Genomic DNA, 24,595 nt, shown 5'->3' with positions numbered 1-24,595 from the left:
CCTCCTCCTCCTCCTCCTGGACCCCAGCAAGCAATCACAAGCTTGCGAAGCCGCAGTAGAAGAAATCTCCATCGCCAAAGGGGAGTGAGTGGCACTGAAGACCGCAAGTCAAATCTCAAGACCAAGTCTTTCTTTTTTTAAAAAAAAAAAAATCAAAATCAAAATCCAGCGTTATAAACCAGAAGCCGGCACATTCCCGGGATGCTTTGGGGGAAGAGATGTCTCCGGTTTAAGGACTAAGAGAATTCTTCTAAATTCCAGAGAGAGGGAGAGGGGGGAAAAAAATAAAAATCAAATCAAGGTAAGACTTTTGCGGATTCTCAGCTACGGGCGGCAATTCTCGAGGTGAGAAGGCAGAATAAGAATCGGATGAAATTTGGGGATGCTGAAAAAGGACTGTCCAAATGATAACGGGGAGAGACAAAAAGTCGGAAGGAAATTTACCTTCGGTGGAAGAGAGGAGGTCTCAAAAGATTTATTGTGGAGAGGGGCTTAAATCTAGGATTAACATTTTATTTAAGAACGTACAGTCCACCCCTGGCTAGTAATTGCTATTTTCCAGGCCAGATAAATAACTAACGATGATAATAGTTTCGGGGGGGGGGGGGGAGAAACCTACATTCCCTTACGTAGAATCAGCCCCGTGGGATATATATATATATAAAAAAAGAATTAATTGTGAACTGACAGGTATAGAATTATAGCCCTAGCATCAATCACCTCCTGAAGTGACATTTGCATGATTTTTTCCACCAGAAAATATGGACTGCAATCTTTCCCCCCCCCCAAAAAAACAAATTCAACATTAAAAAAAATAATGGAACTCACCCATGTCAACGACTGAGGAAAAGGGAATGAATACATTTTTATTTTATTTCGCAACCCATCGGATCGTAACGATCCAACTATGCACAAGACAGGTTAATGCAACAAAACAAACCCAAACCATTTACATTTCTGTGTAATAATGATAAATGGCTGCTTTTATTACTCAGAGAGAGAGAGAGAGAGAGAGAGAGAGAGAGAGAGAGAGAGATATCTCTCCGGAACAAAGTTCGGGATCCCGATGCCCCGTGTGAAGAAGACGCAAGAGTTACATTTGCCACCTCGCTCTTCGGCCATCGCTGATTTTTAAAGCTTTCTTTTTCGCAACTAGCCCAAGGACGAGGATCTATAGATAACCAACGGGCCAAAGGCTAGCAAGCACGGGTTTTTAAATTGACGTGGCGTTTCGAGGAAGAACCCGGGCATAAAATTGGAGATATACAGCGTTGATTGGACCAGGTCCAATGCGACGTTCACATCATGCTGGTTGTTCATGAAAATCCTAGAGGGCCGCCTAAGAAGACCAAGTGTCCAGATTTTGGGAAATGTTTAAATAAGGTACCAATTTTAAGCCCGGTTTCCTGCTCAGCAAGATGGACTTGCCTTTGAACGCATCTGACCTCGGCAATGGATCTGCGCACATCAACCCTGGAGAATGGAATATACTACGCTGGGCCGGTCTGCTTACCCTGATAGTCATCATACCCACCATCGGAGGGAATATCCTCGTCATACTGGCCGTATCTTTGGAGAAAAAATTACAATATGCCACCAATTACTTCCTGATGTCTTTGGCGGTGGCCGATCTGCTGGTCGGGCTTTTTGTGATGCCGATAGCCCTGCTAACTCTGTTGTTTGGTAAGTACCGAATTCGGATCATCCTCCCAAAGTTTTAAGGCATTGCCTGGGTTGGTGAAGACCTTGGGTGTGTAAGTCAACCAGCACAACAGAATAGCAGAGATGGAAGGGACCTTGGAGGTTTTCTAGTCTAACCTCTGCTCAAGGAGGAAAGCCTATAACAGGGGTAGGCAACCTGGGCTCTTTTATGACTCGTGAACTTCAACTCCCAGAATTCCTGAGCCAGCCATGCTGAGGGGAAAGGGAGAGGTTTTCAAGCTGAGCCATGCTAGCTGAGGAATTCTGGGAGTTGAAGTCCGCAAGTCATGAAAGGGCCACAGTTTCCCCCATGCTGGCTGAGGAATTCTGGGAGTTGCAAGTCCACGAGTCATAAAAGAGCCAAGGTTGCCTACCCGTGGCCTAGGCCTTAGGCCGCTTTATGACTTGTGGACTTCAACTCCCAGAATTCCTGAGCCAGCCTGAGGGGAATGGGAGAATTCCTGAGGGGAATTCAGCCTGAGGGGAAAGGGAGAGGTTTCAAAACTGAGCCATGCTGGCTCAGGATTTCTGGGAGTTGAAGTCTGCAAGTCATGAAAGGGCCATAGTTCCCCCATGCTGGCTGAGGAATTCTGGGAGCTGAAGTCCACGAGTCATAAAAGAGCCAAGGTTGCCTACCCCTGGCCTAGGCCTTAGGCCGCTTTATGACTTGTGGACTTCAACTCCCAGAATTCCTGAGCCAGCCACGCTGAGGGGAAAGGGAGAGGTTTTCAAGCTGAGCCATGCTGGCTGAGGAATTCTGGGAGTTGAAGTCCGCAAGTCATGAAGGGGGCCAAAGTTTTCCCCATGCTGGCTCAGGAATTCTGGGAGTTGAAGTCTGCAAGTCATGAAAGGGCCATAGTTCCCCCATGCTGGCTGAGGAATTCTGGGAGCTGAAGTCCACGAGTCATAAAAGAGCCAAGGTTGCCTACCCCTGGCCTAGGCCTTAGGCCGCTTTATGACTTGTGGACTTCAACTCCCAGAATTCCTGAGCCAGCCACGCTGAGGGGAAATGGAGAGGTTTCCAAGCTGAGTCCTGGCTGGCTGAGGAATTCTGGGAGTTGAAGTCCACCAGTCATAAAAGAGCCCAGGTTGCCTACCCCTGCCCTATAAACGTTTCAGACAAATGGCTGTCCAATCGGCTCTTAAAAACCTCCATTGACGGAGCATCCACAACTTCTGGTGGCAAGTCATTCCACGGATTAATTGTCCTCATTGTCAGGGAGTTTCTCCTTAATTCCAGGTTGCTTCTCCCCTTGATTACTTTCCATCCGTTGCCTTCGGGTGCTTTGGAGAATAGCTTGACTCCCTCTCCTTTGGGGTAGCCCCTCAAACATTGGAGTCCTGCTGCCATGTCTACTAGGCACACCCAATTCCTGGTTCAGTTAAGTGTTTTCTGCCCCCTAAACTCATTCTGATTCCCCCATTGGTGGGCTTGAGTTCGTATTATTCATTTCTGATTGTAAGCAGATAATGAAGGCAATTTTGAAGCCTTGAGAGCTGGTTGGAAAGTCATCGATAAATTCAACAAATAAATAATAAGAAAGACAAATCTGACCCACCAAGTAAGTTAAAAACCGGATTGGGTGGGTTTAACAAAGGCTGTGATGAGGATTTTGAATCTAACCAAGTGGAACGATAACCACACAGACAGTCCTCAACACCCGACCAACACTGCAGGCCAGAAGTTGTATGGTTAAGCAAGGTGGGTTGCTGTGAGTCACACCCCAACTTTACAAACTCTTTCTGCCACGGCGGCTAAGCAAATAGTTGCGGTTGTTAAATGAATCCTGCGGTCATTAATCCAATCTGGCATCCTCCTTGCCTGATGCTGGCTGGGAAGGTGGTAAATCGCATTCACATGACCTGGGCATGCATGCTGCAAACATTGTAAAAACACGCCAGTTTCCAAGCCCCCAAATTTTGAGCATATAAATACACAACAACAACAACAACAACATGGCTGTCCAGTCTCTTCTTAAAAACTTCCAGTGTTGAAGCATTCACAGCTTCTGGAGGCAGGTTGTTCCCCTGGTTAATTGTGACTGTGGGGATGCTGCAATGCAAGTTAATTTTTTTCAGTGCGGTTGAAACTTTGACCGGTCACTAAATGAACGGTTGCAAGCTGAGGACTACCTGTAGATACCTCAAAAGATGGCTGTGGCGTTGAAGTATTTTAATATTTTGTGTCTCCTTAAACCACAAGCATATTTATTAGGGCGTTTGTAGAAGCTGATACTAACACGGTTTGCTTAATTGTCAAGTGGGGACTAACCTGAATCTTGTAGATTCAGAAGCTGCTAAAAAAAAAAGGGTGTGTGTGTGTGTGTGAAATTCAGGTGTTGAATCAAAACTCGTTCACAACAATCACGGTCAAACCTTAAGGCAGGAGTGTCCAACCTCCCAGAATTCCTGAGCCAGCCACGCTGAGGGGACAGGGAGAGGTTTCCAAGCTGAGTCCTGGCTGGCTGAGGAATGCTGGGAGTTGAAGTCCACCAGTTATAAAAGAGCCAAGGTTGCCTACCCCTGGCCTAGCCCTAGACTGCTTTATGACTGGTGGACTTCAACTCCCAGAATTCCTGAGCCAGCCACGCTGAGGGGAAAGGGAGAGGTTTCCAAGCTCAGCCGTGCTGGCTCAGGAATGCTGGGAGTTGAAGTCCACCAGTTATAAAAGAGCCAAGGTTGCCTACCCCTGGCCTAGGCCGCTTTATGACTGGTGGACTTCAACTCCCAGAATTCCTGAGCCAGCCACGCTGAGGGGAAAGGGAGAGGTTTCCAAGCTGAGCCGTGCTGGCTCAGGAATGCTGGGAGTTGAAGTCCACCAGTCATAAAAGAGCCAAGGTTGCCTACCCCTGGCCTAGGCCTACACTGCTTTATGACTGGTGGACTTCAACTCCCAGAATTCCTGAGCCAGCCACGCTGAGGGGAAAGGGAGAGGTTTCCAAGCTGAGCCTTGCTGGCTCAGGAATGCTGGGAGTTGAAGTCCACCAGTTATAAAAGAGCCAAGGTTGCCTACCCCTGGCCTAGGCCTAGACCGCTTTATGACTGGTGGACTTCAACTCCCAGAATTCCTGAGCCAGCCACGCTGAGGGGAAAGGGAGAGGTTTCCAAGCTGAGCCGTGCTGGCACAGGAATGCTGGGAGTTGAAGTCCACCAGTCATAAAAGAGCCAAGGTTGCCTACCCCGGCCTACACCACCTCAGACAAGTGACCGTCCAGCCTCCTCATTTAGTGACTTCATTCTGTAACTTTGAACAGTCACTAAGTGAGCTGTGGAGAGTTGAGGACGTCCTGGAGAGGTTTCCTGACCCAACCCTTCCTTTTTTATCCACGAGATTTTTTTTTCCCCCCCCAGAAAATCCCTGGCCGCTTCCAGCCTATCTCTGCCCCGCCTGGCTGTTCCTCGACGTGCTCTTTTCCACGGCCTCCATCATGCACCTCTGCGCCATCTCCCTGGACCGTTACGTTGCCATCAAAAAGCCCATCCAGGCCAGCCAGTACAATTCGCGGGCCACCACCCTCATCAAAATATCCGTGGTCTGGCTGATCTCCATCGGTAAGGTGGGGGGAAATGGGTCAACTCACAGTGCGGAGTTATAAAATGGCGCCGGAGGGAGGGAGGCGGGGGGGGGAGAGAAGAAGTTGTAGTTGCTGCTACGGCTCTTTAGTTATATATCCCACTGCTAAGCACAGAGGGACGCGGTGGCTCAGTGGGTTAGGACGCTGAGCCTGTCGATCAGAAGGTCGGCGGTTTGGCGGGTCGAATCCCGAAGTGCCGCGTAGCAGAGCGAGCGCCTGTTACGCGTCCCAGCTTCTGCCAACCTAGCAGTTCGAAAGCACGTAAAAAATGCAAGTAGAAAAATAGGGACCACTATGGTGGGAAGGTAACAGCATTCAGTGCGCCTTTGGCGTCTAGTCATGCCGGCCACGTGACCACGGAGACGTCCTCGGACAAGCACTGGCTCTTCGGCTTTGAAACGGAGATGAGCACTGGCCCCGAGAGTTGGAAACGACTAGCACGCGTGTGCGGGGGAACCTTTACCTTTTCCTTTAAGCACAGGGAAATCAAAACACAGGGGTCTTTGGGAGATCTTAACTCAGAGCCTGAAGGTCTTTCTGGAGAACAGTGTCACAGAGGAGCTACCACAAAGAAGAGGGCGGGGGGGGTCAACCTATTCCCCAAAGCCCCTGAAGGCAGGACGAGAAATAATGAATGGAAACTCATCAAGGAGAGAAGCAACCTGGAACTAAGGAGGAATTTCCTAGGTTGCTTCTCTCCTTGGATCAGTTTCCACAATTGGGATGTGGTTCTGCCACAGAAGCTGGCTCCATTTCCGTTCCTCCTCCTCCTTATAATGATACCCAAAAGACCGATGCTCAAGCTGGTATCAATAATATAATAACAGTAATAAAGTTGGAAAGGACCTTGGAGGTCTTCTAGTCCAACCCCCTGCTCAGGCAGGAAACCCTATACCATTTCAGATAAATGGCTGTCCAGTCTCTTCTTAAAAACTTCCAGTGTTGGAGCATCCACAGCTTCTGGAGGCAGGTTGTTCCTCTGGTTAATTGTTCTAACTGTCAGGAAATTCCTCCTTAGTTCTAGGTTGCTTCTCTCTTTGGTTAGTTTCCATCCGCTGCTTCTTTTCCTGCCTTCAGGCACTTTGGAAAATAGCTTGACTGCCTCTTCTTTGGGGCAGCCCCTGAGATACTGGAGCACTGTTATCATGTCCCCCCTCGTCCTTCTCGCCATTGAACGAAACATACCCAATTCCAGCAACCGTTCCTTATACTGTACGTTTTAGCCTCCAGTCCCCTGATCATCTTTGTTTTTTTTATTAAAAAGTTTTACAATACATTTTATCTTTAACAAACCAAAAAAAAGAAGAAAAAAAACCCTCCCAGCCCCCTCTTCCCCCTCCCCATCCCTCCCCAACCCCTCCCTCCCTTTCCCCTCCCCCCCCCCCCCCCCCGCTTCCCAGAGCAAAACACAGGGTATAAAAATACAAGCAATCATGATCTAACTTACGCAAACAATCCTAAACTATTCAAACTATCAAACTTTAACTCATATAGGTAAATTCCAAACATACATATATATATCATATCAATGATTATTCAAATACAAAATAATACCTTCCAATCTGATACCCAATAAAAACAATCTCAAATAAGCCAATTTATATCAATTGTCTAAAACTATTCCTCATTCCAGCTAAGCTTTAAATTCACATTATCCTAATGTGTTATACAACTTAAAATACCATAGATTACTTTCCAAACTTAAAATTTTTTTATATAATCACATCATTCTTATATTCTTATATTCTATTACCTATTGCAATATTACCCATAAAAATATTACAAATTAACTTCAATCACAAAGAAAACAATTTATATCAATTTTATAAAACTATTCTTCTGTCCAACTAAAAGCTTAAAATTTTTCATCCAAATAACAAATCATAACCTACAGAATATCAATAAACACTACTACAAATCTTCCCAATTAACTTTTCTTAGAACTAAAGCAACACAAAATAATACATAATTATTTTATAAGGGTAAAAATATATCCCCAAATAAGTCCTTCTAGCAATTCCAATTCCCGTAATCCTTATTACATTATTGTCTCTTACAGTTATGTGACTAAATCTTCAGGCTTGATTCATTCGTCCAGAAGTAGCACGCCTCTTCCAATTTCTAGCCTTCTCCCGTGATAATGAAATTTGACCCACTCCTGTATCTTTCACATCTGCCTGCGTTAACCCTTCAGCAACTTGCGGGTTCTCTCTGGAACGTTGAGACTCTCTCTCACCTTTTCTTGGTAGATTCCAAAAATGGTATGGGGACTGCTTTTAAAACATTACTGTAGAAATCACGTGCCTGAATCTCCGTGGTAAAACAGTACCTTGTACCTTCATAGGTCACCACCATCCCCACTGGTATTTGCCATCTAAACTTAATATCACGTCGTCTCAATTCTTGTGTCAAAAAAGCAAATTCCTTCCTTTTTCTTAAAATCTTTGCAGGGATCTCTTTTAAAATCAGAACTTTTTGCTCAGCAATTACAAAATCAATATTGTAGGAGGCCTGGATAACTTCATTTCTAATCATTCTCTTTGTAAAATAAACCACCACATCTCTGGGTAGTTTCCTTTGTCTTGCGATCCACGAATTAACACGGAAGATTTTATCTATATCTTGCATTATTTCATCTGCTGGTCGCTTCAACACCCCTTCCAAAGCCTCAGAAACCATTTTCTCCAAATTTTCCTTAGGATTTTCTATTAGGCCTCTGATTCTTAAAGCAAACTCCATCTGAGAATACTGTGTCGAAATCAAGTCATAGTCCATTTTCTCTATTACATTTTCAGTTTCTGTCATTTTGGCTTCCAGTCTAATATCATTTTGAGCAAGATCTTCCACTCTTTCATCCAAAATCTCAATACTTTTAACCACACTTTCTATTGCAGATGTGATGTCTGCTCTCATTTCTTTTAATTTCTCTGTAAACTTCTCCTCCAACTTTTTCTCCATTATCTCAACAAATTGCTGCATTTGCTTTTCCATAGTCTCTTGCAACAGATTCTGCAAATCTTTTGCTGTAAAAGCTGATACAGATTCAGATGCAGAGGACAATGAGGTTTTCACAGAAGACTGCTGCCTCAGGGCAGGAACTTTAGAAGATATAGCTGCCATTTTCACCCTCTATTGTTAACTACGCACTTTCACATGCAGATTCAGCAAAGTCCATTGAGTTAAAGATCAAAACATCATCTTCACCAAAATCTCCTGCATCGCTCTGCCTGCGTCCTCGTTCTCAAAAGCTCTTCCTTGCTAGCAGGGATGGTTGCGAACGCCCTGTTCTGCTCCAAAAAACCTGGAGCAGAGGCGCCTCGCAGTCCGGAGCATGCCCAGGCTTCGGGGGGGCTCAATCCTTCCGCCGCCAAAACTCTAAGTTCTGGCGGCCCCGGAGAGCTCTACCCCTACCTGGACGCTCACCCCCTCCTCTTCTCCCGAGGTGGGGGCTTCCGAGCCGCCGAACAGCTGATTGGCGCTGTTTTTGGCAGCTCTACGGAGCCGCGAGGCTGACAGCCAAGAAATGGCTGCCTCCAGCGTCACCTTGCCATCCGGAAGCCCCCCTGATCATCTTTGTTATATATGTAGAGCAGGGGTCCCCAACCCCTGGGCTGTGGCCCACTGCTGGGCTGTGGCCTTTTTGAAAGCAGGAGGGGAGAAATGGGGAAATGCGTGCGCATGAAGCTCCATTTGCATGAGAGCAGGGCACGCCTGTCCCTGTCACTCACATGCCCACTCACCCCCTCCACACCAGGCCAGGCTGCCAAGCTGGAAAGCGGCCCCTGAGATACTAGAAGGCTGCTATCATGTCCCCCCTCGCCCTTCTCTTCATTAAACTAGACATGCCCAATTCCAGCCACCGTTCCTTGTAGTTTTTAGCCTCCAGCCCCCTGATCATCCTTGCTGCTCTCCTCTGCACTCTTTCTAGAGTCTCAACATCTTTTTTTTTTTAACATCGTGGTGACTCTCCTCTGAGTCTCTGGCTGATGAGACATCTGAAAGAAAGCAGAGGCAGCCACGTCTTGCAGGGAGAGGGCTGTGCATCCAGAAGACTGTGGGGTGCTCTCTGACCCTGGTGGTTTCCTTGCAGACGTTTCGTGACCCAACTAGGGAACATCATCAGTGACATCGTTAACGACCTCACTGATGTCACCTAGCTGGGCAATGAATGATCTGCAAGGAAACCACTAAGCTCAGAGAGTGCCAAGGACCCTATAGTTGTTGTCGTCTTCCTCCCCCTCCTCTCCCCCCCTCTTCTAGTACAGATGATGTTACCTATTGGGCAATGAAATGTCTGCAAGGAAACCACCAAACTCAGAGAACACCAAGGACCCCATATTCCTCATCCTCTTCCTCATCCTTTCCACAAACCCCTCTTCCTTCTAGCACTGATGTTCCTTAGTTGGATAATGAAATGTCTGCAAGGAAACCACCAAACTCAGAGAGCACCGAGGACCCCACTGTCCTCTTCCTCCTCCTCCTCTCCCTTCTAGCACTGATGATGTTACCTACTTTGGTCATGAAACGTCTGCAAGAAAACCACCCAGCTCAGATACACCGAGGTCTCCACAGTTCAACCCTGAGCTACAAAGCTTCTCTTCTATTCGTATCGAGGATCATTTGAGCTGCCACCTGCAGATCTTCCCAATCGCAGTGTCCCTCCTCAAAATTTTCCAAGGTCCTCCCTTACACACACACACACACACACACACACACACACACACACACACACACACTGAAGCTGACGGGATTTCTGCTTCTTTTCCAGGCATCGCCATTCCAATCCCGATTCGCGGGATAGAAGAAAACGGCGTCAACCTCCAAAACTTCACCTGCGTGCTGAAACCCAGCCGTTTCGGAGACTTCATCCTGTACGGCTCGATAGCGGCCTTCTTCGTCCCGCTGGCCATCATGGTGGTGAGCTACTTCCTGACCATCCGGGCTTTGCAGAAGAAGGCGTACTTGATCAACAAGCCGCCTCCACGCCTGACCTGGAGCACCATCTCCACCGTTTTCCAGCGGGAGACGATGCCTGGATCCTCGCCAGAGAAAATCGCCATGCTGGACGGCTCCCGCAAGGACAAAGCTCTGCCGAACGGGAATGAAGAGCAGCTGATACGCCGGATGTCCACGGTCGGGAAAAAGTCGGTGCAATCCATCACCAACGAGCAACGGGCCTCTAAGGTGCTGGGGATCGTGTTCTTCCTTTTTCTGGTGATGTGGTGTCCCTTCTTCATCACCAACATCACCTCGGTCCTGTGCGAATCCTGCAGCGAGGAGTTCATTCAGATGCTGATGGAGATCTTCGTCTGGATCGGCTACGTCTCCTCGGGGGTGAATCCGCTGGTCTACACCCTTTTCAACAAGACGTTCAGGAAAGCCTTTGGCAGGTACATCAGCTGCAATTACCAGACTTCAGCTGCCGGAACGGCCTCCCGGAAAACCTCCGCCAGACTCTCGTTCAGAAATTCGGTGACGGAGAACTCCAAGCTTTTCACGATGCACCACGGACGGCGCAACGGCGTCAATCCGGTCGGCTACCAAAACCATCGGCTTTGTAGCTCCCCCATCCAGTCCTCGGCCATCTTGCTGGACACGTTGCTCCTGACCGAGCACGAAGTGGACAAAACAGAAGAACAAGCCAGCTACGTGTAGCCTGGTGGAAAAGCGTGCATAGCGCGTGCGAAGCCTGTCAGGAAGTGTGTGTGTGTGTGTGTGTGTGTGTGTGTGTGTGTGTATACAGTTTTTCTCCGTTATTTATATGATTCCTAATTGCAGTTTTAAGAATTGGCCTCCTCTTGCCCCAGGACCGCCTCCGTTTACTCCAGTGTAAGAGGTAAAGCAAGCCTTCCAGCACTGTGGTTTATAAACGGAGGAGCCTCAATAAATAAATAAATAAATACAGCCAGCCATGGCAAGCCTCGGGTCTCCCATGCCTCGTCTCCGATTTATTTCAACAGACGATAGGACAAAAAAAAAAAAGGCAAAGGGTCTACTTTTTTCCCCCCAAACCTATGCAGGCTCGGCGTCTTTTGCACGAGGGCGCTTACGCTGAGGAATAAAGGGTGCACCTTAAGCTCATTTTAGGAATTCACTAGCACAGAGGTCCTCAATCTTTTGGGCACCGGGGACCGGTTCGGTGGAGAAAGGTTTTTCCACAGACTGGAGGGTGCGTGGTTTTGTGTGCTGCCTGTATCCCACGGATGGGGCTTGTGCTTGCTTGTGCGGACCGGTTGCTGGCAGGCCGTGGCCCCGGTACCTGGCCACGGACCGGGGGTTGGGGACCCCTGTATTAGTGTCTTCTTCTCAAAGAACAAGGGAAGATTAAAGGCCCACCTATTTCCAAATGCTTTATCTCCTGTTCTCGTTCTCTACGGCGGTGGTGCCCAATCTTTGCCGTTTGGGTGCTCATCTGGGAGGGGAGGAAGAGGGGAACCGGGCTGCGCGAATGGCAGGCCAGAATGCACCCGCATGCAGCTCAACTGCCAGTCCGCCGCATGTGCATGTCGTTTGCCCGGCCCGGTTCCAGATAGGCCACAATCCAGGAGTTGGGGACTCCTGGTCTACGGGCACGTCTCAAAAATCCAAATCTCTCTCATAAATCTCAACTTTGCCAGTTGCAATTGCGCACGTATGCTTTTTTTTTTTTAAAACCAAACTGCAAGCAGCTAGTCCTCATGTGAAGGCTGGTCGTTTAGCGACTGTTCAAAGTTACAAAAGACACACACACACACACACACACACACACACCGCCCAAAAAAAACCCAAAGCTACTTCTGATCTGGATGCAAAGTTCCAACCGGACTCAATTACTGCAGATAAATGAAGCTGATTTATTTTAAGATTAGAAAATTCCCAACAGAGAAAACATTTCACCCAGATATTGTGAAATTCACAAAGGTATTGTGAAAACCTCACGGTTTGGGGCAACAGTGGAATACAGGCAGCCCTTGACTTTACAAGAGTTCATTTAACTTTAGTGACTGTTCAAAGTTATAAGAACACTGGGAAAAGTGACAGGCCTGTTTTTCTCAGACTTACAACCCGTTGCAGCATCCCCGTAGACCCCAAAGGTGATCAAAAGTTCAGGCACTTGGCAACTGACTCATGACGGTCAGGGTGTCCTGGGGGGGGGGGGAATCACGCGATCCCCTTTGGCAACCTTCCTGATCAGCAAAGTCTACGGGGAAGCCAGATTCACTTTACAACCGTGTTATTAACTTAACAACTGCCGTGATTCGCTTAACAAAGGTGATGAGAAAGGTCGTAAAATGGGGCAAAATTCACTTAACAAACGTCTCACTTAGCAACAGAAATGTTTGGGCTCAATTGTGGTCGTAAGTCAAGGTCTTTCTGCATGCACCAAATGCCGGAAAATAAAAGTCATCAATAGTTCCCGCGGAGCTTATTCAATATACCCCAGGAATGCCCACTGAAGCGCCTTGGCCTTTAATTAACTCAGCTAGATGTAATTTTTGAACTTTCAATAATGTATGCTCTTAAATATCAGAGGAAGAGTTAGCAAGTGTGCTGGGCATATTTCCATCTTCAAGCAGAATGAAAAATCAAAGAGTATTATGATTCATAATATCAGAAGACTGGATAATTCGCCCCAAACAACTCAGAAGAGGTCAAATTGGAGATCGTATCAAATGGCTATATAATTTAAATTCACCTGATGGTGTTGCCTTTTTCAAAAGGAACAAAAGTTTCCAGGTATCTGGAGAAATATTGGATGCTTTATCTAGACATTTGAAGGCCGTTGAGGAGGACACTAAAATTGATGGTGACAAGTGGAACGATAACCGACAAATAAAAGAACCGAAATTGAAAAACCGGTGCTTTATTTCAGCCTTCTGCCATCCTAGGACAACGGGTTTGTTTCCCTTCTCTTTGACCCTGACAGCATCAGTTGCAAACTAGTTCTGGACCTCTTTTGACATCTGTGGGAAAGAAAGAAAGAAAGAAAGAAAGAAAGAAAGAAAGAAAGAAAGAAAGAAAGAAAGAAAGAAAGAAAGAAAGAAAGAAAGAAAGAAAGAAAGAAAGAAAGAAAGAAAGAAAGAAAGAAAGAAAGAAAGAAAGAAAGAAAGAAAGAAAGAAAGAAAGAAAGAAAGAAAGAAAGAAAGAAAGAAAGAAAGAAAGAAAGAAAGAAAGAAAGAAAGAAAGAAAGAAAGAAAGAAAGAAAGAAAGACGGAGGGAGGGAGGAAAGGAAGAAAGGAAGAAAGAAAGGAAGGGAGTAGGGAGGGAAGGAGGGAGGGAGGAAAGGAAAGGAAAGGAAAAAAGAAAGAAAGAAAGAAAGAAAGAAAGAAAGAAAGAAAGAAAGAAAGAAAGGGAGTAGGGAGGGAGGGAGGGAGGAAAGGAGGAAAGGAAGAAAGGAAGAAAAAAAGGAAGGAAGGAAGGGAGTAGGGAGGGAGGGAGGGAGGGAGGAAAGGAGGAAAGGAAGAAAGGAAGAAAAAAAGGAAGGAAGGAAGGAAGGGAGTAGGGAGGGAGGGAGGAAAGGAAGGAAGGAAGGAAGGAAGGAAGGAAGGAAGGAAGGAAGGAAGGAAGGAAGGAGTTCAATTTTGGGGTTCAATTAGGATTGTACGTGGGATTATCTGTCTCAGCTTGCTCTTTAATCCAAAACATCTGCCAGGAAAGGAGAGCTTGAGCTGAAAATCCAATTTTTGCAAAGACGCCGTGATGACACCCTTTTCCGTTTCTAAAACCAGCGGACGCTGCCTATGAACTTCACCCTCTCAAAAAAAAATCCTTCCCTAGCCAAACGTTTGCCCAAACACGTTTCTCCTCCTTGAGGAGGGTCTCCTGCCCGAGCAGGGGCAGGAGGGGGGTTAGACTAGAAGACCTCCAAGGTCCCTTCCAACTCTGTTATTCCGTTCCTTCTCCAAAGCGCCTGACAAGGAGCGACGGATGGAAACTTAACCAAGGAGAGAAGCAACCTAGAACTCCAGAGAACTTCCTTTATTATGGCTATTTATGGGGGAAATTTATATGGCCATTCCAACTCGCTCATGGTGACTTAGGGAGGCTTAGAGAAATAAACCCGCAGCACGAACAACAACAACAACAACAACAAAGCCCTACTCCCCTGATGACAACCGTCAAATCAACCAATTGATTTGAACCAGGTCTTCAGGGATTTTCAAAAGATTTGTCAAAACGGGGGCTGATCTTATCTCAATGGGGATGGTGTCCCACACAGAGGGAGCCACCACAGAGAAGGCCCTACTTCTTGGTCCCACCACATGGATCTCCTTAGGAGAGGGGAGCCCTAGCATCCCACCCACCACCCCCCGTCTCTCCTCTCTGGTGGGCTGGGCAGACGTAACTGGGAAAGGATGGACCTTCAAATAACAGGGAGGGAGCCACCACACAGAAGGCCCTGCTTCTTGGCCCCACCACGTGGACCTCCTCAAGGGACAGGAGCCTTAAGCATCCTCTGCCTCCCTTCTCTGCGGGGTCGGGAAGATACAACTGGGAAGAGATGGACCATGGTCCCAAGCCATGTAGCGCTTAATATTTTCCGCCTAAAGGCATATTGCTGCAACTTTGATAATTGTTGCCCATTTGCAGTGGCAAACTGGGACGGCTCTGCCTTCTCTTCACGGGAGCCCTTAAATATTTGAACACCGTTTTCATAACATCTGAAATCTTCTTTTTTTTCCTCCACCCCCCCCCCCCCTCAGCTAAACAGTTTTGAGCTTCTTCAGCCTTCTCCCTTGCATGTCACGTCTCCGGCGCGTCTTTTATCATCCTTCTGCCTTCTGTGAACGCAGCCCCGTTTCTCGACACATTTTTTTAAAAAATAGGTGGTGTCAGAATCCATTTATATCATATTCATAAATGTATGTTTCAAACATTATTCCATGGATTCTGCCATTTCCCGAAGAGAAGAGAATGGATGTGTATTGAACCGGTATTAGGCATTTCAAAGGAAAGGAGAAGCCTTTTGAACTGGGGAAACAAAAGGGGGGGGGCTAGCATCTGGCTTGTGTCACGGAAGAGAGCAATAAACATGAAAGGTCCTAAGTTCCTTCTTCCCACGAGAGGGATGATATGAGATAAAGGATTGGGGACTGACCAAATGGGGCTAAGGGGGGTTAAACCGGGAACTCTATATAAGGGTTTAGTTCGCGGAATAATATTAAGTCCTGTCTCATTTCTGACAACAAAGCATGTCATAGTAAAGATTCTTTTTGGAATAGATTTGACTCCAAGAATTTTGTCTTCCTAAGACGTGGTTTGGGGTGGGTCCTGACAGGTGGTCTCTGGGCTTGAAGCCGCGGCCTTCATTTTTTATTTAAGAAAACACTCTCCTGTAATTTTACTGGGCCGCCCGAAATGTTATTATAGAGGAAGAATAAGCGGGGAAATAAGGCACAGAAGACATAATGGCTTAGTATACAGCTTAATAATTCCGTGCATATTCTATTCTGCGGACGTCAACTCCCAGCACCTTGAATTTGACCTGGAAGTAAATTGGCAGCCCCGGGCAGCTCCAACGCGACAGGTGACCCCTTGTGCCAATTTAGGCATTTTTTGGTTCTGCCTCTGAGCTGGGATACCAGTTAATTTTTTAAAATCTAAACCAGGGGTAGGCAACCTTGGCTCTTTTATGACTCGTGGACTTCAACTCCCAGAATTCCTAAGCCAGCATGGCTGATCTAAACGAAAGAAAAGGGCGCATCTAGTCAAGGAGAGAAGCAACCTAGAACTAAGGAGAAATTTCCTGACAGTGAGAACAATTAACCGGTGGAACTCCTTGCCTCCAGAAGCGGCGAATGCTCCAACACTGGAAGGTTTTAAGAAGAGACTGGACAACCATTTGCCTGAAATGGTGTAGGGTTTCCTGCCCGAGCAGGGGGTTGGACTAGATGACCTCCAAGGTCCCTTCCAACTTTATTATTATGAGTATCTCTAAGATGACAGCCGGGAGGAAAGGTGCTCAGAGGCTTCCATCTGTGGTTGCGCTGTGTTGTAAACCTATCTGCAACCACACACTTTAATTAAGTGTGTGCCTTCCTGTACCCGCATGAGATGGAAGTTCCCCTAGGGAAGGTGCGGAGCGTTAAACGACGATTCCGAGGGCACAGCAAGATTTCCGTGAAAATCTTTACAGTTTGAATAGCCTCATTTACCCATTAAATAATAATAGGAAATTATACAAACAACCTTTTTAGGCAAAGTTGGTGAACGTTACATCCATTAAGTTAAGGGGGATGGGCAGACGTGCCTCTCCAGGGGAAAAAAAAACAACTGGGCAGATCAGCTCAGGAAATCAATTCCACAGGAAGGCTAAAACCAGATTAATTGAGAGAAGATACACAGGTGGCTCTGGATTTACAACCATTTCTTTAGTGACCCCTGGAAGTCCGAACGGCGCTGAAAAAAGCAACTTAGGACCGTTTTTCACACTTAATTTAATTTAATTTAATTTAATAATTTAATTTGTATACCGCCCTTCTCCCAAAGGACTCAGGGCGGTGAACAGGGCAATACATAATAAAAAACCAGATACAAAAATTAAAAAGTAATTAAATAACAATTAAATAACTTAACGATTTGTTAAGGCAGCAGCTCCCAAACTTTTCTAGACCTCGCGCCCCTAGAACGCTTCTGATCTGTTCTCGCGCCCCTTACAAAAGTTCAAAATAACATGCAACAAATATTGCATGTACACTGTAATTTTGAAAATTTTCGGGCCCCCCCCTGGGAATATCGTCTCGCACCCCCGGTTGGGAACTCCTGCGTTCAGGCATTCCCCGTGGTCACCTGATCAAAATTCAGCTGCTTGGCAACTGACCCGTATTTATGACGGTTGTGTTAACTTTAAAATTTTACCGACAAAGAATTAAGAGCAGGGTTCTTCAAACTCGGCCCTTTGATGACTCATGGACTTCAACTTTAATGAAGAGAAGGACGGGGGGGGGGGACATGATAGCGGTCTTTCAATATCTCAGGGGCTGCCCCAAAGAAGAGGGAGTCAAGCTATTCTCCAAAGCCCCCGAAGGCAGGACAATAAGTGACAGGTAGAAACTAGTCAAGGAGAGAAGCAACCTGGAACTAAGGAGAAACTTCCTGACAGTTAGAACAATTAACCAGTGGAACCACCTGCCTCCAGAAGCAGTGAATGCTCCAACACGGGAAGTTTTTAAGAAGAGACCGGACAGCTACTTGTCTGAAATAGTAGGGTTTCCTGCCTGAGCAGGGGGTTGGACTAGATGACCTCCAAGGTCCCTTCCAATTATCATCATCATCATCATCATCATCATCATCATCCCAGCAACTGGGCCGTCATCATTATCATCATCATCATCATCATCATCATCATCATCCCAGCAACTGGGCCATCATCATCATCATTATCATCCCAGCAACTGGGCCGTTATCATCATCATCATCGTCATCATCCCAGCAACTGGGCCATCATCATCATACCAACAACTGGGCCGTCATCATCATCATCATCACCATCATCACCATCATCCCAGCAACTGGGCCATCATCATCATCATCATCATCCCAGCAACTGGGCCGTCATCATCATCATCATCCCAGCAACTGGGCCGTCATCATCATCGTCATCATCCCAGCAACTGGGCCATCATCATCATCGTCATCATCCCAGCAACTGGGCCATCATCATCATACCAACAACTGGGCCGTCATCATCATCATCATCACCATCATCACCATCATCCCAGCAACTGGGCCGTCATCATCATCATCATCCCAGCAACTGGGCCGTCATCATCATCATCATCATCCCAGCAACTGGGCCATCATCATCATCGTCATCATCCCAGCAACTGGGCCATCATCATCATACCAACAACTGGGCCGTCATCATCATCATCATCACCATCATCACCATCATCCCAGCAACTGGGCCGTCATCATCATCATCATCATCCCAGCAACTGGGCCGTCATCATCATCATCATCCCAGCAACTGGGCCGTCGTCATCATCATCATCATCATCATACCAACAACTGGGCCATCATCATCATCATCGTCATCATCCCAGCAACTGGGCCATCATCATCATACCAACAACTGGGCCGTCATCATCATCATCACCACCATCATCATCATCCCAGCAACTGGGCCATCATCATTATCATCATCATCATCCCAGCAACTGGGCCGCACAAACGAGCAAAGCCCCATCCACGAGATGCAGGCAGCACACAAAACCACGCACCCTCCGGTCCACGGAAAACCTCTCTCCACGGAACCAGTCCCTGGTGCCCCGAAAGGTTGGGGACCTCTGCCGTAAACCCCGCTGAAGAGGTTACGTTCGGAAACCACCCCACAACCTTCGCCCTCGCGACAAACCCCTTTCTCCCATAACCCGCATTTCCTTTTCTCAAACCCTTCAACCGAACGTATCGCCCGCTACCAGCGATACGGTTGAAGCCTTCCAGAGCCGTCCCTGCCTCTTTTCAAGCCCTCTTCAAATTCCAAGCCCCCCCCCTTTGAAGGAGAGAGCCACTTTTGTCTTCAAGGGCCTGTGGGATTAAATAAATCCTTCCCGGATACTTGTATTGCAATCGCATCAATATAATTTATTATAATTTATTACGGGGCATCGTTGTTTAATTACTTTTAATAATTTTAAATTTTTGTATCTTGTTTTTATTATGTATTGCCCTGTTCACCGCCCTGAGTCCTTCGGGAGAAGGGCGGTATACAAATTAATTAATTAATTAATTAATTAATTAATTAATTAAATAAATAAATAAATAAATAAAACTGCCAAAGCACGAGTGTTGAGGAACTCCTGTCTGTCTGGAGTGCGATGTCGTAAACCCTCAAGAGTACCACCGCTCGGATAAAACCTGTGATTGGATTTCCAATTCAATTACATTTTATGGCGCCGGGGGCCTTGGTTTTTCTAGCAGTGCTGTGAATTCTCAATTGTTAAGATATATTTGGGAACGCTCAACACCCCCCCACACACACCGGTCCTCCAAGCTTTCCAGCTTGGCAGCCTGGCCTGGTCTGGAGAGGGTGGGCGGGCAGGCGGGCACATGAGTGACAGGCACAGGCGCACCCTCCACTCGTGCGAATGGCGCTTCGTGCTCACGCATTTCCCCATTTCTCCCAAATGAAAACGCACATCTGTCTCTATCGTACCAAACGAAAACGTACCGTCTGTCTGTCAAAGTTCCAACTGATGAACCCAACTAAGCAAACGCCTTCGAAGCATTCCGATCTCTTAGTGTACATCATTTCAGCACACGTGAAAGGAAAACCAGCTCTGGCAAACCCCAGCCCATAGTAACAACCTTGAATTCCCCTTCCCGTCCACGAACAGCTCACATTGCCCAATTAGGTGCAAAGATATTGTTTTGAGAAAATGTCTGAGTCAGGTCAGGCACCTGGTGAAACGTCCTTGATTCTCACGCTCTGCATTCTTTATCTTTGTAGCCGGTATTCCATTTCCCCATCCGCCCACCCAGGTTCGTTGGCAAGCTAAGAAGCAATTAGTCTGGCACCAGCAAAGCAAGCAAGTAATAGTGAAAAAACTAAGGCTCTACATGTAGGCAAGGAAAACCAAATGCACAGGTATAGTATATAGGTGGTACCTTGCTCAATAGTAGTAACTGTAAGAGAGATCTCGGAGTCCTAGTGGACGATCCCTTAAATATGAGCCAGCCGTGGGCTGCAGCTGCCAAAAAAGCCAACACAGTGCTACGCTGCATTAACAAAGGGATAGAATCAAGATCACGTGAAGTGTTAATATCACTTTATAAGGCCTTGGTAAGGCCACACTTGGAATACGGCCTCCAGTTTTGGTCACCACGATGTAAAAAAGATGTTGAGACTCTAGAAAGAGTGCAGAGAAGAGCAACAAAGAGGATCAAGGGACTGGAGGCTAAAATATATAGGGAACGGTTGCTAGAATTGGGTGTGTCTAGTTTAATGAAAAGAGGAACTAGGGGTGAAATGACAGCAGGGTTCCAGTATCTCAGGGGCTGCCCCAAAGAAGAGGGAGTCAAGCTCTTCTCCAAAGCACCAGAAGGCAGGGCAAGAAGCAACGGATGGAAACTCAACTCATCAAGGAGAGAAGCAACCTGGAACTAAGGAGAAACTTCCTGACAGTGAGGACAATTAACCAGTGGAACCCCTTGCCTCCAGAAGCGGTGAATGCTCCAACACCGGAAGTTTTCAAGAAGAGACTGGATGGTGACGCACGAAGGTAAAAGGTACCGTCTGGTTACTGTGATGCAAGCGCGTGATTTCTATAATAATGTTTTAAATGCAACGCCATTAACATCTCTGGAAGCTGAAAAGGGGTCTGGAGAAGGAGGGCATCAAGAGGTCGAAGGTGGTCAGATAGAAGACAACGGTGTTGGAAGAGATCAAGATACAACTTCGTCGGATGATTCAATAGAACAGAGGGTGACGCGTGCTGCTGCAAAACGATCTAAGAAGAGAAAATAGCAGGATTTGCAGAAGTCTATGGAATTTCTACGACGTATTCATAGTCAAGTATGGGAGGTGGGAAAAGATTTGGGTGTAGACGCAATATATTTTTTACATGTGGTGGTTTTGTGGAAAGGGTGAGGTTTGTTTTGGATTAAAGTTTGGTGGAATATATAGAAGATTTCCAAATGGAGGTTAAAGTTTTGTTCGCAATTTTTTTATTGTTTGGAATAATTATAGATGTGCTGGAAGAGGAACGGCCGATTACAGAAGAGTGGACTTTAAAGTTTTCTGATTTGGTTGAGGTGGCGAAGATCTTGGTTAATTTGAAAGATTATTTGTAAGAACGTTATATCATGTAATGGACAAAAAGGGATGGAGTCTATTTAGGACAAGTATAGGTTGAGAAGTATTATATAGTATTTGAATAATTCTTTTTTTCTTTTCTTTTTTCTGTTCTTTTTTTCTCTTTCTATTTTGGGGTTCTTTTTCCTGTTTTTAATGTATATTTAATATTATTAAGGTTTGTCTTATTCTATATAAGCTAGAAAGTGTTTTTTTTATTTTATTTTAGTTTTTTATATATATTTAATATTGCCAAGGTTTGGTTTATCCTATATAAGCTAGAGAGTGATGGATTTTAGAATTTATAGTTGTTAGTACATGGTTGCTTATGTTTGCCTTTCTTCTTTCTCTTTTTATATATATACCTTGTATTCAGCTCTGGGAAGTCGGGGGGGGGGGGAGGGGGGGAGGGGGGGAGGCAGGGGGGGAGGAGGGAGGGGGAAGGGGGGTTTTTTAAAGGAAAATTGTATTTTAAAACTTTTCAAAAAAAAAAAAAAAAAAAGAAGAGACTGGACAGCCATTTGTCCGAAATGGTATAGGGTTTCCTGCCTGAGCAGGGGATTGGACTAGATGACCTCAAAGGTCCCTTCCAACTTTATTATTATTATTATTATTATTATTATTATTATTATTATTATTATTATTGTTGTTGTTGTTGTTGTTGTTGTTTTATTATTATTATTGACACTATTATAGACAGTGTTAATAATACCAATAATACTAATACTAATACTACTAATAATAATAATGTTGGAAGGGACCTTGGAGGTCATCTATTATAAAGCAGGTAATTTATTATAAAGCAGGTAATCCTCGACTTATAACCACTCGTTTAGCGATTGTTCGAAGCTACAACAGCATTCAAAAAAGTGACTTATGTCCAGCTTCCACACTTACAACCGTTACAGCCTCCCCATGGACACGGGATGAAATTTTGGGCCCTTATTGGCAACTGGGTTGTATTTTGTGACGCTTGCAGCATCCAGGGGTCACGTGATCGCCCTCTCAGACGTGGAAAGTTAATGGGGGGAAGCCAGATGACGCTTAACAGCCAGGTTGCTAACTTGACAACTTCAGTGATCCCCTCGACAATTGTGGCGAGAAAGGTGGTAAAAAAATTGGGGCAAATCTCACTTAAACAAACGTCTGGGTAAACCACCGAAATTTTTGGCTCAATCGTGGTCGTAAGTCGAGGACTACCTACAACTGAAAATCCGCACGGGATGGAAAGGACACCATTCCTTCTTTGGCAGAGTTTGAGGCTTCGTTTGTCTCTCCGAAGCTCCGACGATGTGAAACTCCTGGGGTTAAAAAAAAAAACAGCAGGACGAGAACTCGGCTTAATTAACTGAATGTCAGCGAGAAGCTTCTCCCAGAACTGCCGATTCCATTATTTATTCAGGCCAGAAGGGAGACATGCTGGCTGGGGAATTCTGGGAGCCGAAGACCTCAAGCTGCCAAGTTCGAGACAAACACAACATTAGCAGTTTCCAAGTAGGAACAAAATTGCGTTCCTTTTCTTTTCTTTAATCCAAGCAGTTCATGTAGTGACAGTTGCAGCGCCACTGGAAAAAAAGGGACTTGCGACCGTTTTTCAACACTTCGGACCGTTGCAGCATCCCTGGGTTTATACGTGGTTTATCTCTGGGATGCTTGACAAACCGATTCACACTTACGACCGTTGCGTGTCCCAGAGTCGCGCCGTCCCCTTTTTCTACCTTCCGACGAGCAAAGTGAGCAGGGAAAGCAGAGTCACTTCACAAAACAGGTTACTAATTTAAGAGCTGCAGCGAGTCCCTGAACAAATGCGGCAGGAAAAGATCGTCAAATGGGGCAAACTCGCTTAAGAAACTTCTCACTTGACAACCTGCATCTGAGGCTCAGCTGTGGCCGTAAGTTGAGGACTACCTGCATTTAGCCATCTCTGTTTTGTGCTTCGGGTGTGGGGGGGGAATGAAAATTTTAATTTTAGGTTTTGTTGATGAAGACAGATTTAGTGTCAACGCAGCGGTCCCCAAACTTTTGGGCTCCAGGGACTGGTTTCATGGAAGACAATTTCTCCACTGGGGGGGGGGGAGAAGAGAGACAAGAGCGCACAACCTAGAGTAGATCCCTTGCATGCACAGTTCACACTTCGCATTGTTATGAGAAACTCATTCCTGATGTTTTGAGACGGAGCTGAGATGGTGACGCTGGCCCTGAGGAGCAGCTGCAAATACTGACGAAGCTTTGCTCGCTTAGTTCGCCTGTCAACTCACCTTCAGCTCTGTGGCCCGGTTCCTAACAGGCCACGGACCGTCTGTGGCCTGGAGGATTGAGACGCCTGCAGGGGTAGGCAACCTTGGCTCTTTTATGACTCATGGACTTCAACTCCCAGAATTCCTCAGCCAACATGGCTCAGCTTGGAAACATCTCCCTTTTCCCTCAGCGTGGCTGGCTCAGGAATTCTGGGAGTTGAAGTCCACAAATCTTACTACACCAGGGGTAGGCAACCTTGGCTCTTTTATGACTCATGGACTTCAACTCCCAGAATTCCTCAGCCAGCCTGGCTCAGCTTGGAAACCTCTCCCTTTCCCCTCAGCGTGGCTGGCTCAGGAATTCTGGGAGTTGAAGTCCACGAGTCATAAAAGAACCAAGGGGGCCTACCCATGAGCTAGTGTATATCGTCATATAACAATACTAAGTTGAGGTTTCATATTATTACTTCATATTTATGAAGTAAATATTATATTCATATTATTATATTATATTATATTATAAATATTATATTTCATATTATTCTACTGCACCAAAAGAAAGTTGATGCTTTTTTAAAAAAACCTTTTTGTCCCCTACCCCAGAGTGAGGGGCATCTGGTGTTCCAGCCTTTTTGGCCCTTTGGCTCTTTTATGACCCTGTGGACTTCAACTCCCAGAATTCCTGAGCCAGCCATGCTGAGGAAAGAGGGAGAGGTTTCCAAGCTGAGCCAGGCTGGCTCAGGAATTCTGGGAGTTGAAGTCCACGAGTCATGAAGGGGGTCAAAGTTTCCCCATGCTGGCTCAGGAATTCTGGGAGTTGAAGTCCACGACTCATAAAAGAGCCAAGGTTTTCTGGGCTAGCGTATGTCATCCTATAACAATAAAAAGTCGAGGTTTCGTGTTATTACTTTATTCTCTTGCAGGGCTTTTCAACCTTTTCACCCATTGTACCACTTTTAGGATATGGCAACATCCGAGTACCACCAGTTGCCTAGCAAGGTGTCAAAAACCTGATGACCAAAAACAAAAAGGGAAAAAGTGATGAAGTACAGGTAGTCCTCGATTTACAACAGTTCGCTTAGTGACTGTTCGAAGTTACAACGGCACTGAAAGAAGGGTCCCCCAAGCCACAGCCGAGCAAGACACCTGCCTGCCCACCCGGCGACGCTCTTCCTCCTGTCCGAGGTTTTCATTGTTGGGAGCATTTCTGTTGAGGATTGGCAGTGGGGGTGTGTGTGTGTGGGGGTGTTTGGTTTTTATTCCCCCCCCCTCTGCTGGGTGGTTGCAGCAGGTTTTGGTCACTTCAC

General features: G+C 46.2%; 2 protein-coding genes across 2 annotated transcripts in view; one reads left to right on the top strand and one right to left on the bottom strand.

The window, feature by feature from the left end:
- The window catches only part of PSMD1 (proteasome 26S subunit, non-ATPase 1), a gene marked incomplete at its 3' end in the record, with an annotated part of 137,063 nt that overhangs the window by 58,529 nt on the left and 53,939 nt on the right, over positions 1–24,595 (bottom strand). The window lies entirely within an intron of this gene.
- On the top strand, positions 1,419–10,949 carry HTR2B (5-hydroxytryptamine receptor 2B; the record flags this gene model as incomplete). Its single annotated transcript, XM_081329883.1, has 3 exons — positions 1,419–1,683; positions 5,053–5,253; positions 10,045–10,949. 3 exons carry the CDS (start codon positions 1,419–1,421, stop codon positions 10,929–10,931), a joined length of 1,353 nt encoding a protein of 450 aa, XP_081186009.1. The 3' UTR covers positions 10,932–10,949.

Source organism: Vipera berus (genome assembly GCF_964194415.1).
Source record: "Vipera berus genome assembly, chromosome: 5".
NCBI classification, from domain to species: Eukaryota; Metazoa; Chordata; class Lepidosauria; order Squamata; family Viperidae; genus Vipera; species Vipera berus.
Note: the sequence above shows the minus strand (reverse complement) of the source record. Positions and strands in the feature narration are given on the sequence as shown.